The sequence below is a fragment of the Sebastes fasciatus genome, chromosome 18, assembly GCF_043250625.1.
Source record: "Sebastes fasciatus isolate fSebFas1 chromosome 18, fSebFas1.pri, whole genome shotgun sequence".
In the NCBI taxonomy this organism is placed as follows: domain Eukaryota; kingdom Metazoa; phylum Chordata; class Actinopteri; order Perciformes; family Sebastidae; genus Sebastes; species Sebastes fasciatus.
Genome location: NC_133812.1, coordinates 15,011,285 through 15,025,773, shown reverse-complemented (window position 1 = coordinate 15,025,773; position 14,489 = coordinate 15,011,285). Strand labels below are relative to the sequence as shown.

The following is a 14,489-nucleotide window of genomic DNA, read 5'->3' as shown; positions in this document are numbered from 1 at the left end:
TGTGCGCTACAGACCGCCATCTTGATATATAAAGGGTGATATGACTACTGTTAGATCAATTTATAAAACTAAATATAGAACCACCAAACATATGAATATACATGCAAAAACGGTATGCATGATACTTTAGCTTAACTGAGTTAGCAACACAGTACCCACCTCTTCCGTGGCTGTATGGGGATATGTCATGGTTAGAAGTGCTGCAGGCTGCAGCTTCTCTCATGGCCACTAGATGCTGACTCCTAGAAAACAATCAGTTCAATGGAAGAATTTATTCTGGAAATCTCAGGGTTTTTTTTCCTCAATGTGGCCCTAATACTCCGTAGTACATTTGCTCTTTGGCCCTCACTGCATTAGACTTATATACTATATACTTATACTATAAACTGTGTTACCTTCATCACAATGCTCAAATGTTTTGCGGCTCCAGACAGATTTTTTGTTTTTTTTTGCCTAAAATGGCTCTTTTAATAGTAAAGGTTGCTGACCCCTGGGTTAAGGTTAGGAAAGGTCATCGGGCAGCAAGTCTCGCTAGAGTTTTTGCAAGTTTTTGCAATTTGCGGGTTATCTTCTAGACAAGACATAACAAAAGTAATTGAGCCTTAAAAAAGTTGCTAGAAAAAATCTGAGCAGAGTTAGAGCAACATTGTTGGCCACATTCTGCAGAAAAACATGACAAATTGATCGAGTTTAATAAATTAAGACTTATATCAATTTATCTATCTTCATGTCACTCTACCTTTCAATTAAGACAATAATTGCATCAAAATAAGTTATGGTTCAAACATATTTTTCTCTTAAAATTGGCTCCACATGCCATTGATGGTGGTGATAGTGTAGCCCACATATCTTATGCAAATGTTTAATTTTTATGTCTGAGAGGCACTCTCGCCTGTAGAATTATTATCCCACTACTAAGCAGAAATTGGTCAGTTTATAGATGGCATAAGTTAGCCTATAAGGTCATGGGCTATTGTAATTAATGGGTTTTTATTAGGTCCAAACATCTTGGGAAAACTGCCCTGTGAAAGTGCAAACTGTGTAATATTTTGCAAAAGCACAATATACTTAGCTACAGGGTCAAGTCTTGCAGTTAGTATAGTCTGCTTAAAAGAGTGATTCTAGAAAATGTCTTGATATCAGTTTATTTACTGTTGGTTTTGGGGTGAAGAAACATTTGAGGTGTCCAGGGAGCCTAAATATGAAATGGCTGTAGCCCATATATTATATGTTTGAATGTTGCCTTGTGTAATATGGTAGCATCTGTGTTGGAAAATGAATACTGACACTGTAAGTTGAGACCAATGGTTAAGAAGTTCAGGCTTTGTGTCCACGTGTAGGTCAACGTGGATACGTGACTGTAGCTGTTTTACTTGCTTATCACTTCTCTTATGTATTCCGCCATCTGTAATAAACATAGACCGATCCAGCTCATATCCTGTTTTGAACCTGTCAACATGGTACTTCAGTTGAAGTGTCTGAACTCTGGGGACAGCTGTGTGAGTCATTTCCGTGTGTCTCATTTTTGATGTTGAGTCTTTAAGGAAACAGGGCTGTGCATCCAGCAGGAAGGGATTCCTCCGAGCTCAGACATCAACAACATCCCGAATATTACACCCATAACGTAAAGGTCGTAGGAATGGGAGTGAGCATGGAAATGATGCCAGAGTGACCCGTTGCCAAGGTCAGTCAGGAGCGTTCTTACCCAGAAATTCTGAGTATAAACAGTGCACATCAAGGCAGCGGAAATGCTGTGTGTCATGACTGACGTACTTTATCTCTGAATAAGCAGTTGTAATGGGGTTTGTTGTTCCTGTACGGAGGAACTTGCATCACTGATCAGTCATCTTACATGACTCTTACTTCAGGCCCCTGGGTGATGGAGACTTAAAATTAAATTCCAGAGATGTGGGCAAGATGTCTTTGTGCACTTGCTTTTTTTCTGATGAATACTAATAAATATGAATTAAGGGCAAACAATTATTTTAAGTATCGACTAACCTTATTATCTGGGTTAATCTAGAAAAATTTCCAGAAAAATTACAGAAAAATAAAATACAATTGTCAATCTCAATTTTACAGAGCCCAAGATGAAATTACAACAGTCTAACACCCAAAGATATTCAGTTTACAAAGCAGCATTTTTTCATATTTAAGAAGCTGGAATTAACAAATGTTTGGCATTTTTGTTAAAAAAAAAAATAACTTAAAGGAATAATCAATTATTAAAAGATATTTTAAAAGTTGTTTTTCTTGTTGTTGTTGTTCAGTTGTTGATTTTATGGTGATTCTCAACATATTCAAAATAGTAACCACTCAAACTGAAAGTAATACAAAGTACAAATGTACAGTAGGCCTACATGTTCTGAAACCAGATCCACATGAGTTCAACATCAAAACTTTTGAAATATGAAAGAAAGGGGTCCTGAAATCTTACAAATATGGCCACATTTTTTGATAACTTTACAAGTGTATGGTAGCGCATGTAATTAAAAGACTTTTTTCGACATACTATAGTATGACTTTTTTTAACATACTATAGTATGACTTTTTTTTTTACTTACTGTACTATGACTTTTTTCTAAATACTATACTGTGACTTTTTTTCCAACATACTATACTGACTTTTTTCGACATATGATTCAATGACTTTTTTTCGACATACTAATCTATGACTTTTTCGACACACTATACTTTGACTTTTTAGATATACTATACTTTGACTTTTTTTTGACATACTATACTATGACTTTTTATCACTCTTTTTTTGACATACTATACTATGACTTTTTATCGCTCTTTTTTTGACATTCTATACTAAGACTTTTTTTATCGACATACTATACTTTAACTATTTTTTCGACATATTTTTCTAGGACTTTTTTCACTCTTTTAGACATACAATACTAGGACTTTTTTCACTTTTTTTTCGACATACTATAACTTTTTTTTCGACATACTGTACCATGACTTTTTTTTACTCTTTTTTTTACTTATTTTCGAAATACTATACTTTGAGTTATTTTCCGACATACTATACTATGACTTTTTCGACACACTATACTATAACTTTTTTTTCGACATACTATACTATGACTTTTTTCACTCTTTTTTTGACGTACTATACTATAACTGTTTTTATCGTCATATTAAATTATGACTTCTTTTTTCGACATATTAAATTATGACTTCTTTTTTCGACATACTATACTATGACTTATTTTCAACATACTATACAATAACTTTTAACAATTGGTAACAGGCAGGCAGGTAACAGGCAAACAAAACTCCAATGATGAAAAACAATCTGACAAAGAACAGAGGAACTGAGGTGGTAGAAATAGTGGCTAACTGGGGAAGTGAGAAAAGGTAAGCAGTCTGAAGTGAGTGCAGAACTAATTAGAACCTGGCAGACAATCCAAAAGGTGGGAAACCACAGACAAGCTTGACATGACACCAGAGAAGAGTGACTTTCAAAATAAAACAGGAAACAAACTACAACCAAAACCCAGGACCATGACAGTCTATACTATGACTTTTTCATGACAGTTTTAATGGCATAATGTACTATGACATATTTATGGCATACTACACTATGACATTTTTTTAATGACATTTTCATATCATACTATGACTTTTTGTACTTTTTTTTTTCAACATAGGCCTACTATACTATTACATTTTTCATGCCACACCTTACTATGACACTTTTTATGAAATTTTAATACATTTTACTATACAATGACTTTTTTATGACATACTATTAGGATAATAAAGTTATTCAACTCAATTTAACTCTTATTGGGATTGACCACATCTGCTTAATATGATATAACTGTAAAATGGTATCCACACTAATTTTATGAATGATAACTGTTGAAATATTTAAATCTTAATGGCTCTCAGAGTTTCTCACAAGCTGTCACCAGGCAGCCTGGCTTGCTTTGACTAACCTACACAGTAGCTGTTAAAAGGGGCTCTCTCACACTGCCCAACTTATAACATCACTCATCTAAATCATTAGTGCGTCTGCGTTTCAGGATGCACGCTGAGTAAACTCTGTTGGTGCAGGATGACGGGGCCAGAGCTACGACGGCAATAGTATGCCCACTAAGATGGAAAAGATGGAGAGTGATTTAAGATCAAAGACATGAAGCCCTTGCCCTTTTTAAAGAGCACTATCCAAATTCACTTAAGACATGGTATTAGCTCATGTTTTTCAAAACTGTGAATGAAAAGAGAAATCAGCAACATCTCAAGACAACCAATTTTGAGCTTTCCAAACCTCGCAGAAATTAACCATATCCTTTATATTAGTTTAACTGCATGTCACATCCCAGTCTTGATTAAACAAAGTTGTCAGAAATTAAAAAACACTGCACTAAATATTATAATTAGCTCAATTAAAACATGAATCAAAAATACGTGATGCCTCTTCCAGTTATTCCCACAATACGGGATCACACGCGGAACAGATAAGGTTGTTCTATCTCTTAAATGGAACAACCACATTGTAATTAGGAAGCACAATAGGAACATCCTCCTCCACATTGAGGTGAAGAGTTACACCACCCCTGGGAGAATCTGCAGCAGTCAAAAACAAGCCAGATATCGCTGCAGCATACACACACCAGTGCAAACCATGCTATTAGAGAGAGAGAGAGAGAGAGAGGGACCAATGCGGGCCAGGCTGTAGAAATAGGACATACACTGCAATTTTTGCATCACTTGTTTTAAAAAAATATTAAATCTGTGCTATTTTATAAGTTTATAAGTTTATAAATCACTTGACTTTTCAGTGTTGTTTCTAATTTGAGTAAACCTTTTAATGCACAATCACAACGCTCTTATTAAAGTGGGGAGTTTACTGAAATGCACATAGTTTTGGAAGACATTTCTCAATCCTTTTTCTTCCTGCAGAGGAGCACAAGCTTTAGCGTCTGTGCCGATTTGGTAATCAGGCCGCGCTTATGGGTAAATGGAAATCTAGCCTTCTCCTTCCCTGGGTTGGCAGCCATGTGTGCTGGCCTCCCTCTGCGCTTTTTGCTGGTCGCCTGTATCTGCTTAGAACAGGTGCCGGATCCCGTTCAGCTGCAGCATTCACAGCACAGGTACGGGTGGGAGGCCCTTGGCTGCTCGTACAGTCCCCCAAGTTTTCCAGGGGTCCCCATCTGTGTCCCCGCACATCCTCTGCCACATGGCACCTGTCCCTCGACGAGTCTGGTCCATTCTTCGTCCGGCGACGTACACGCCTGCCTGCCACCCCACACTCTGCCTGTTGTTGAGCCACAATGAGATGAAGAATAGCTGCACCCATAATCCCTTGCTGTGAGATGTGTGTGTGTGTGTGTGTGTGTGTGTTTTTTTCCCTCCTTCTTTTCCTCCTTTGGCCAGATTTAGGGCCAAGTACAAATTGTAAACAGGTTATTATGCTGCTGTAACACACTCCAACTGGAAATGCACCCCGACAACATTTAGTGTTTACTGATGTAAGTGTGTCTTTATCCGTCGCACAGAGTAGTTTAATTTGGTGTAAAGTTCACTGCATTTACGCTGATGAGAATGTTGTAATGGGTTTGTTGTTTTCTATTTGCAAGGCTTAACAGGAAAGACATGATTATTCTACCAGAATCACTTGGAATGGATAACTTTGCTTCATCTAATTGCAAACTTGTGATTTGTGCAGCTGCATATATTAAGTTATATAATAGTAAAGTAAGTCTTCATGCAGCAACAATACAATATAACTCAAACACACCATGACGTACACACAGTATCCATAGTATGTAGGTTTAAAGGGCATGTCAGTCTCAAGCATTGATATACCTTAGTCACGTAGTACAAATCAGCCACTTCCTCTTGACCTACAGTTAATACGCAAATAACGTCATATAGCACAAACGGTCGACCTCCAAATGTGACGCGATTGGACGGTTCCCTCGCCGGCTACACAATGGACGCTGGACCAACCAGACAGTCAGCCTCCTCCGTGCCTCCGGAGGACACGATATTTAAAGTGATCACTGCTCACCCCGGCCCCGGCAGATGGATAATACTTTACACAGCTGTGCAAGCTCTGCGCACCCGTCCACACACACCGAGCCTCACGTTGTTACCTTGGTGTTGAGTTAGACTGCCGAGTTGTTTGTTTGCCCAGGGAAGTGACATGACGGCAGAGGAGGAAATAGGAAACATAACAGACTACCTGACAGACTCATTCCACGGACTTGACCTGAGACTGGAACTGAGCCAGTCAGCAATCAGAGAGAAATAACAAGAGGAGGCGCTTTTGTTTGTTCAGCCTATATCCTTATATGCGCAAATATTGTAAATCTTATGATCCTGAAAATGTGTGAAAGATTCAATTAGACAAATTAAAGAGGTCACTCCCTTCTCACAGAAGAAGTGGCTTTACAGATAATTCCTGCGAGCGCCTGTGTATAAAGTTTATACAGTTCACAACAATGTCATGCCGGTGTTTGTTAACACGTTATTTTCTCTTTCCTTTCTTGTTGATTTATTGCAGCTAAAACAGCAGCGATGGCTGTCTCAGGTTTTCAGCAGAAGCCTCTGACTAAAGGTTACGATGACTCAACTTCTAGGGAGGAAAGGATGGAGGCCGACAAGTTGAGTGTTTTGCCCTCACTTCCCCGAAAATGTAAAAGTCACAGGATCCACAAATCTTGGTAAAAACTCCTGTAGAGTTCTCTTCTGGGCATTTTGTCAAAGAGATTTTGGTGCACAAGTGTTATTATCCACAGGAGATTAGTGCTTATTAGGGTAGCTTGTCATTGGAAACTACTGTGTACTTAATGGTTTAGCGACCAACTTTCAATTACTTATCACTGCGGAGGCACCTTGATAAGAAGGTTGATCACATTTTTTTAAAAACAGCAGCATCCTTATATATCATTTTAGTAGGAAATGCATACTGTATATTATAGCTTATTATAGTAGCCACTGGGAAAAGATGTAACATGTATTTGATGGATTCGCTGTCCTGTGAAATCTATCTCCAATTTTGATTATTAAAATTGAAGTGTTCCTTTATGGCTTCAGAAAATTCACCTACTTCATCGGCTGAATAGAATTGGATTATCTGAAAAATCTGTTGTCACCAAGCTGAAAACAAGACCGTTTTTCTTAGTTTACATTGTATTTTTATTCCTAGCACAAATCTTTGTAATGGCCGTAATGATTTTCTGACTCATTTGGATGTGAAACACTATTAAAATATCAAAGTGTAAGGGAACAATAATGATATAATGATGAAAACACTTCTTTATTCTACAATTTATGTTCAGGTACCGTCTTATGTGAACTAGTCTGAGCCTAATGTGATGATGCTTTGTTGACGCTTGAGTCTTTGTCCTTGCCCGTGTTACAGTGTCCTACCCTGAGGTGGTGGATGTGATTGTTGAGACATTGCAGTGCGTCTTTACCAAGGGAGTCTGCAGTAGCACCCTGAGCTGACCCCGACAACTCTGGGGCTGATGGCGCACCAAAGACTACTTTCTCACCCCGTGTGCCTGGGGCTTCAGATCACACATCCAAAAAAATATGGTCGCACTCAAATGGACCCTCCGCAGAGTTTTGAACCCCCGCAGGCACAAAGGGTAATGATCTAACCCCGAAGAAATGAGCACGACATCGGCCCGGCTGCAAACACTGGTGCTTGATGAATGTTGTCATTCTGGTCAGTTTAATCACAAAGTATGTCAAAAGCAAACGATCATGGTTGGGTACAGAGAGAGGTCATTTTAGGTAACCTATATATGTTCACCACAAGTGTTGTTTTCTGGTTTCAGAGTAAGAAAGCGGCTCATTGCTGTATGGATGTTTGAGGTGTGTCAAGGTACGACAGGCCAGGTTGACAAAGCCTCTCCTGAAAAATGGTTGGGTAAGTAAGGACGGGTAAAGTAAGATGCTAATCAGCACGGCAGTGTTTCCTCCCGCTTGCTGAACAGCGGGTTCCCTTCCCTCTCTCTGGCTCTTTAATGCAGGGCCCAGCCAGGCCCAAACATCCTGACGGAGAGAGGCTTTTCCCTTATCAGTCAGGAAACACCGCTCCTCCGCCACATCCTCTTTACAAGAAGCACGACTCAACTGTTCCCAAAAAAATGCAGGAAGACCAGCCAGACTCCAGGATTTGTCAAAAGCCCCCTGAATTCCTTTTATCGAAAAAGAAAAATTCAAGAGAACAGAGAGGGTGAGAGGGGAGGAGTGGCGAGGAGAGGAGGGGGGCTAAAAAAAAGAAAAATGAGAAAAATGAGGAGGGTGTAAAACAGTCAACGAAGCCCTGGGATTTATTTATTTATTTATTCTGCACAGATTACGAAAGGTCTGCATCAGCAAGATAGAACACGGGTTGAGGGAGTGGGGGTGGAAGTGGGGTCCGGAGTGCCTAAGAATGGCACCCAGAATAAGACGCTGGGAAAACAAAGGACGGTTGAGATGGAGGCGGGTGGCGACGGCTGTGCCTGTTTTACACTAATCCTCTGAACCGGGACGAAATGAAAGCGAGAGGAGACGGAAGGAGAAGGATGATGTGATGGAGGGTGGAAAAAGCAACCAAGGGAAGTGGGTGTCAGAATGGGCCACTTGCTGTAAAACAGCTAGACAAGAGTCCAAAATAGAATATGTAGTGTTCAAAGATGGACAAATAACACACCATTTTGTCCCCATTTATGTGTGAAAACCAACTTTTCTTTCTTTTATTAATGCAGGATTCTGGTAGTATTAATTAGGTGGTATATGTATATGAGTAGAAATGTGTTTTGAAGTGTATCAGTTATTACCAATACCTCATACTTTGTAATTCTTTTGTTGTGATGTGCATTATCCAAGTAGCAACTGCGTTAATATAAAAATTGAACTTTATTTTAAATTATTGTCTTTCACAAACCTAAAATCAGCATACAGTTATAGTTACCATTATTATTTTTCATCGTAGAGGTTATGATTATATATTATTAAGTACTTGAGAGGAAGTATAAACGCCTTTCTTCTTCATTATACACCGTTTCTGTTAAATTGCATAAGAAATGTCCAAACTAAAACCTCATTCAAATTACAACTACTGAGGTAAGACTCCCAAACTAATGAGAGAGGGAACATAGGATACAAACATTCGAATGAAAGCGTCGATAATAGCATTACAGTTAGCATTTATGCGAAACATCAAAGGTTTTAAATTAGCTTCTAAAGAGCGTCTGTACATGCCGCAGCGGCAACAGTAACTGGTGACATTTACAAGTGGACAACAAGTCTTTACGATTGTTCTTCTGGTTTTTTAGAAATGTCATGACAACTGGAGGTGGCATACTATAGTATATTGTGTCTGCATCCCTGAGGTGTCCATCTCCCTTTCTTCACATTCCTCCAATTGCTCTTTGTTCTTTCCTCGGCTCCAGACAATCATATTGCTCAGTAATCAGTCCAGGTTTTAATCATGGTGAGATGATGTGCTCTTAGACGCTAATGTGGGATTTGAAATTACACAGGAGAGCACAGAAATCTTCGCCTTACTGACACCCAAGTGCAACATTATCCCAAATTTCTTCACCCATTTTAAACCCAGTAGTGTCTCTGACCAGCCACAGGTGTAATGGGTGCCGTAACCAAAGCTTACGAGATGCCGTAGTTGTTGTAGTAGGCCGCCGTTGCGTCCGCGAGCACCGAAATGAGGCTGGTTTCTGTGGTGCTACTGGGACACGCGGAAGCAGAAGTGACAGGCGCCAACTGGATGTGTCCTGTAACAGTCATGCCGCCGCTGCCCTGCTCAAGATGGAAGCTGGTCCCATTGGAGTTCAGGTACTGGTCAAACTCGTTGCGGTCCACCTCGCCCAGAAGCTCTGCCTGGCTCAGCTGGTCTAGAGTCTCCAGGTGACCCTGTGTCTCTGGTGGCGGGGACAGCTGACCCAGGTGACCCTGGTGGAGCCCGTGGTGAATCTGGGGGGGAAATGAGGTACTGTAGTAAGACAGCGGATGGCCGGGGATCAGTCCACCACCAGTTTGGGACATGTGAGAGATGTGACCTATGTGTGTGCCCCCACAGTGGATTTGGGTCTGGGTGTAGTCAGTGTGGTAAGGGGGCGGGCTGCCCATGTGTGTCTGATTCTGGTGGTGCTCATCTGGGCAGGAGGAAGAGCAGGAGGAGCTACCGGATGTTGAGTAGTAAGAAGGGGGCACATGCTCATGGTCCATGGCGTCTAAGGGGGACATCTCAGGGGGGGTGGGCAGACCGTATGGGTAGTTGTCAAAGCTGCTGTTGGAACCGGCCGGGTCTCTGAAGCTTCTGACGCTGGGCAGAGCAGGGCTGGGGCTGGAGAACCTGATACCAGTGGGGCTGCCCTCGTCTTTGTCCAGGGGGTGACAGAGGACCCGCTGTTCGGGCAGGGCGTTCTGATCAGGGGCCAGACCGCTCAGGAGGAAGCCAGGGTCCACTCGCTTGCAGATGCGTTTCAGCTGTTTCTTCCGGCGAGGCCGATACTTATAGTTGGGGTAGTCCTGCATGTGCTGCACCCGCAGCCTCTCTGCTTCCTCCACGTAGGGCCTCTTATCAGGGGGAGTCAGGGCCTTCCATGACTTGCCTGCGGAAAGAAAAGACAGATTTATTTTTTAACTTTCTTGAATATGTTTCAGTGCAATTTATTTTTTAACCTTTTTTATTCAATGTTTAAAGTCTGTTAAAACACAATATTAAAAATGACATATTTTCTAACACTATAACAATTTCTACAACTTGTAAAATATCAATAAATATGTTCTTGATCATTTCGAAGTTTTAGGCTTACCCTCCTTTATTAGATAATAATTAAGATATTACATTCAAATGAATAATGGTGGGATAACAATATGTTTTCGAAAATGAAATAGCACTATAAAACAGACATCAGAAGAATAATAAGATACGTCCTCCTTTACTTAAAACAACGGATCATAATTGTCATTTACTTCTCAAGTGTGAAAACAACAAAAAAAATTAAAGAAAAAAACATCAAACCATTTAAGTTGTTAATTAATTTCATGGACTTTCCTTCAAATAATGAATGCCTTATTTTAAGAAAACGCAAGTGCCAATTGTACCTTTATTTATGAAAGCTTAATTTACATGTATGGCTGTTGTTGAATTGGCTTTAATATGATTTCGATGTGAGAGAGAGAGAGAGACAGATTTTGAGCATAACATTAAACACTAATCCAAGCAGCCTAAATCCAACGCAAAAATCATACATTTCTCTCTTTTTCTATGTCCAAAATCTTAACGAATTTTACGGTTTTACGGAGATACATTAACTTTTAAATTTAGGGGATTCTTGGAGATGCGCTTCATACTATATAATGGCTGTGAAGTTGCGTGATTAATTTACTTGATTAATTTATAGAGCTTCTTCTGTACACTGATCCAAGTTCTCCAAAGTGATGAATTGTTTTGCATCCTCCTGCAGCTTCAAAATGTCCTTCTCTTTTTCTTTGATTAAACACGTTTATTTTTTTGTCGTTTTTAAACATCTTTATTTAAATTTAAAATGTAGGCTACCTTTTTTGTGTTGGAAACAACTTTAAAACTTTGTATTAAACAGCTGAGGCCTGAGGGGACTTAAAAATGTGTGAGCTGTTAAAAAAAACAGCAGTAATAATAATAATAATGACACAATAATAATAATAAAATATATATATCGTAGATTAATAAAAAAAACAACTTAAGAAAACTTCATCTCACCCAACATTTTGCTGAGCTCTGCATTGTGCAGGTCTGGGTTTTGCACCGCCAGTCGTTTGCGCTCGTCTTTGGCCCACACCATGAACGCGTTCATGGGCCGTCTGATGCGCGGCTCCGGAGCCTTGTTGTCCACGGCTGTCCTGTGAGGACCGTGTCCATCAGCCGCGTCTCCGTCTCCTGGAGGACACTCGAAGGACTCCGGCCACGACGAGTACGCGCTGATGAGAGCTGCCATCATGCGCGCTCCAAAAACTTCAGGTGCGCTTCTCTCGCTCTGCCTCTCTGACTGAAGTTCTCCTGTGTTGTTGTTGTTTTTTTTATTTCAAAAAAAATCTGAGAAACTACAGAAATAGCTTTTAAAATAATAATAAAAAAATCCAGTTGTGTTTCACACACTGTCTAGATCACTGGAGCTACACAGTCAAGATGTGAGTAGAGCAGGTTTCAGGAGAAACCACACATATGGTCAGAGATGCAGCAGCTCCTCCTCTGTGAGTTATGATTCAGTCTTTCCTGCTGTATGGGGGGAGCTCTTTATATTTGAGGAGCAGGTTCCAGGAGAAACCCCGGAGGACTCTCGGCTCCTCCTTTTGATTGCAAGTTGAGCCCCGTGAAAGGCAAGAGAGAGAGAGCGAGAGAGAGTAAGTGAGTAAGAGAGAGAGAGAGAGAGAGAGCAGCATTTCAACACCACTAACTACTTAAACTGGCCTCACAACAAAACAACACCTTCCACTGTGACAGATAACGAACAAACTCAAGTCACTGAGCAGGTTATGATTATTTTTAGAGGTAAGTTAAAGTCACATGGGACCAATTTTGGTCAAAACCACAGAAATACCTTGCAGCCATTACAGAACTCCTATTTCAAATTTTTACATCTTCATGCTGATGTGATGACTGAGAGGGATTTGGCAACAGAAGGGTTTTTTCCCCTAGCCAACAAGGAAACCTTCTTCTTACAAACTCCTCTAACCTGTTCAGCAGTTTAGTCAGACATTACACAGCAAAAATGCACTGGTTAAAGTTGTCACAATTTCCAGCGTGACAAGGGTGTCACGGTCCATGCAAAACAAAAACACAACACTCCCCAAAAACACAAAGAAAACTTTTTTTCCTTTGTTTCTTGAATCAACAGAAATGTTCTAAATATATTTTTTTCCACGTAATTCCTGTTAAAGGTGTAAATGCGGAAGCCAATGTTAAAATCCCCTCAGAGGAGCTCTTTTTGGGTGCAAAATCAACGTGGAGCCTCTGAACACATCTGTGGGTGACAGAGGAGATAAAACCACTAAACACACACACTACAAACAAATCAGTTTCCTTCTGTGGCCAGAAGCGGGTGCATATCAAATCCAGGAGTTCCTGTTGACAGGATACTCTTGGGCTGCTGCCATTGAGTAGCTCACACTGTCTCACACACACACACACACACACACACACTGCTCCAACACAGATCACAGGTCAGATCTTGGTTTGTAATATTTATTGGAGAGAGAGTAACCCGACTACAGATACTGGGGTTTTAACTAAAACTTTTTTCCCCCCCTTAACTTCAGAGTTAAACCCAACCACAGGCAACATGGATCTTAAGTTGTAGTACATCTTTTGGTCGGTCGTGCCTTCCCAAGCATCAAACTGAAGTGTCAGCTCTGCCCCCCCTCCACCACACAGGAACAGGATACGGCACCTGAAGCCACAGATAAAGCAGGCACATCGGTGATATATAGGGCCGTGCTTGCTGTTCTCACACGATGTGAAACTAATAAAAGTCCTAACAGAGTAAGTGTGAGCTGACGGGACGGCACAGGAGTGAGACTGTACAGTTTGTCAAGACTGCAGACTGGCAATGTGACAGACAAAAGTTTCACATCATATTTGCAATTTGGATGCAGACGCTCATGAAAGCTCAGAGTTGGTGGTTTTCTGAAATGCCTAATAGCTTTATGTGTTAACCGCTGTGTGGGTGGGAGCTGCATCAGCCTGCTGTTGTTTTCCCTTTCAGTGTAAAAGACATGTGGCTGCTGGAGACTTGAGGAGAGGGTTCATCTCTATGTATGAGGAGATTTCACTATGGCAACATAATTCTGTCAGTTTATGAATAAATTCCTGTGTTAAACATTATTAGGCCATCACATTTATTATTGTTATTTCTCTCAGTCATACATTCCAATGTATAATTTTAATGTAATTTTCAAAATAAAAGCATCATCATTATATGCAAATATGTCTGTAAACGGGGGGGTGGTTGAAGAAATAAATAGTATATTCATACTGTGGCTTGTGACTTTTAAAAGGAAATAAATCCATTATTATTTCTTAACATAAAATATGAGCTGGAGAGACAACTTCTTTTTTTGTAACACGGCATCTTTAATTTAAAAAAAAATGGGTTTAATATGGACCAATGGGTCTTGTAATTAACTGAATTTAATCTGATGACAGTGTATGAGGACACGGAGAAAAAACACCCGAGATGCTTGCGGTAACAGGCAGGCCCCGTTTACATTAGTTTTTCGTAACTTACAAATCCAAAATAGTGACGAGGAAAGGAATGTCGTGTTGTTTTGACGTGCAGAACAGGACCGCTGTAGTTTCCTTTTTCCTCCTTTGACTCATACCACCCACCCTTATTGCTTAACAAGACTGGCTTGTTCAGAGTTCATCTGTCAAGTCAAAGAAAAGATTTACTAACGTCATAAATCACATTTGAAAGTGGAAAGGGTGACGGTGGTGACAGCCAACTATGTTAGGAGGTAGAAATCTG

At 40.2% G+C, this 14,489-nt stretch overlaps 1 protein-coding gene across 1 annotated transcript; it reads right to left on the bottom strand.

Annotated features, from left to right (window-relative positions):
• Positions 1-8,862: 8,862 nt before the first annotated feature.
• sox7 (SRY-box transcription factor 7) lies at positions 8,863-12,253 on the bottom strand. The gene is made up of 2 exons (XM_074615741.1): positions 11,726-12,253; positions 8,863-10,592 (listed from the first exon to the last, which is right to left on the bottom strand). Exons 1-2 carry the CDS (start codon positions 11,961-11,963, stop codon positions 9,628-9,630), a joined length of 1,203 nt encoding a protein of 400 aa, XP_074471842.1. The 5' UTR covers positions 11,964-12,253; the 3' UTR covers positions 8,863-9,627.
• Between the last annotated feature and the right edge of the window lie 2,236 nt (positions 12,254-14,489).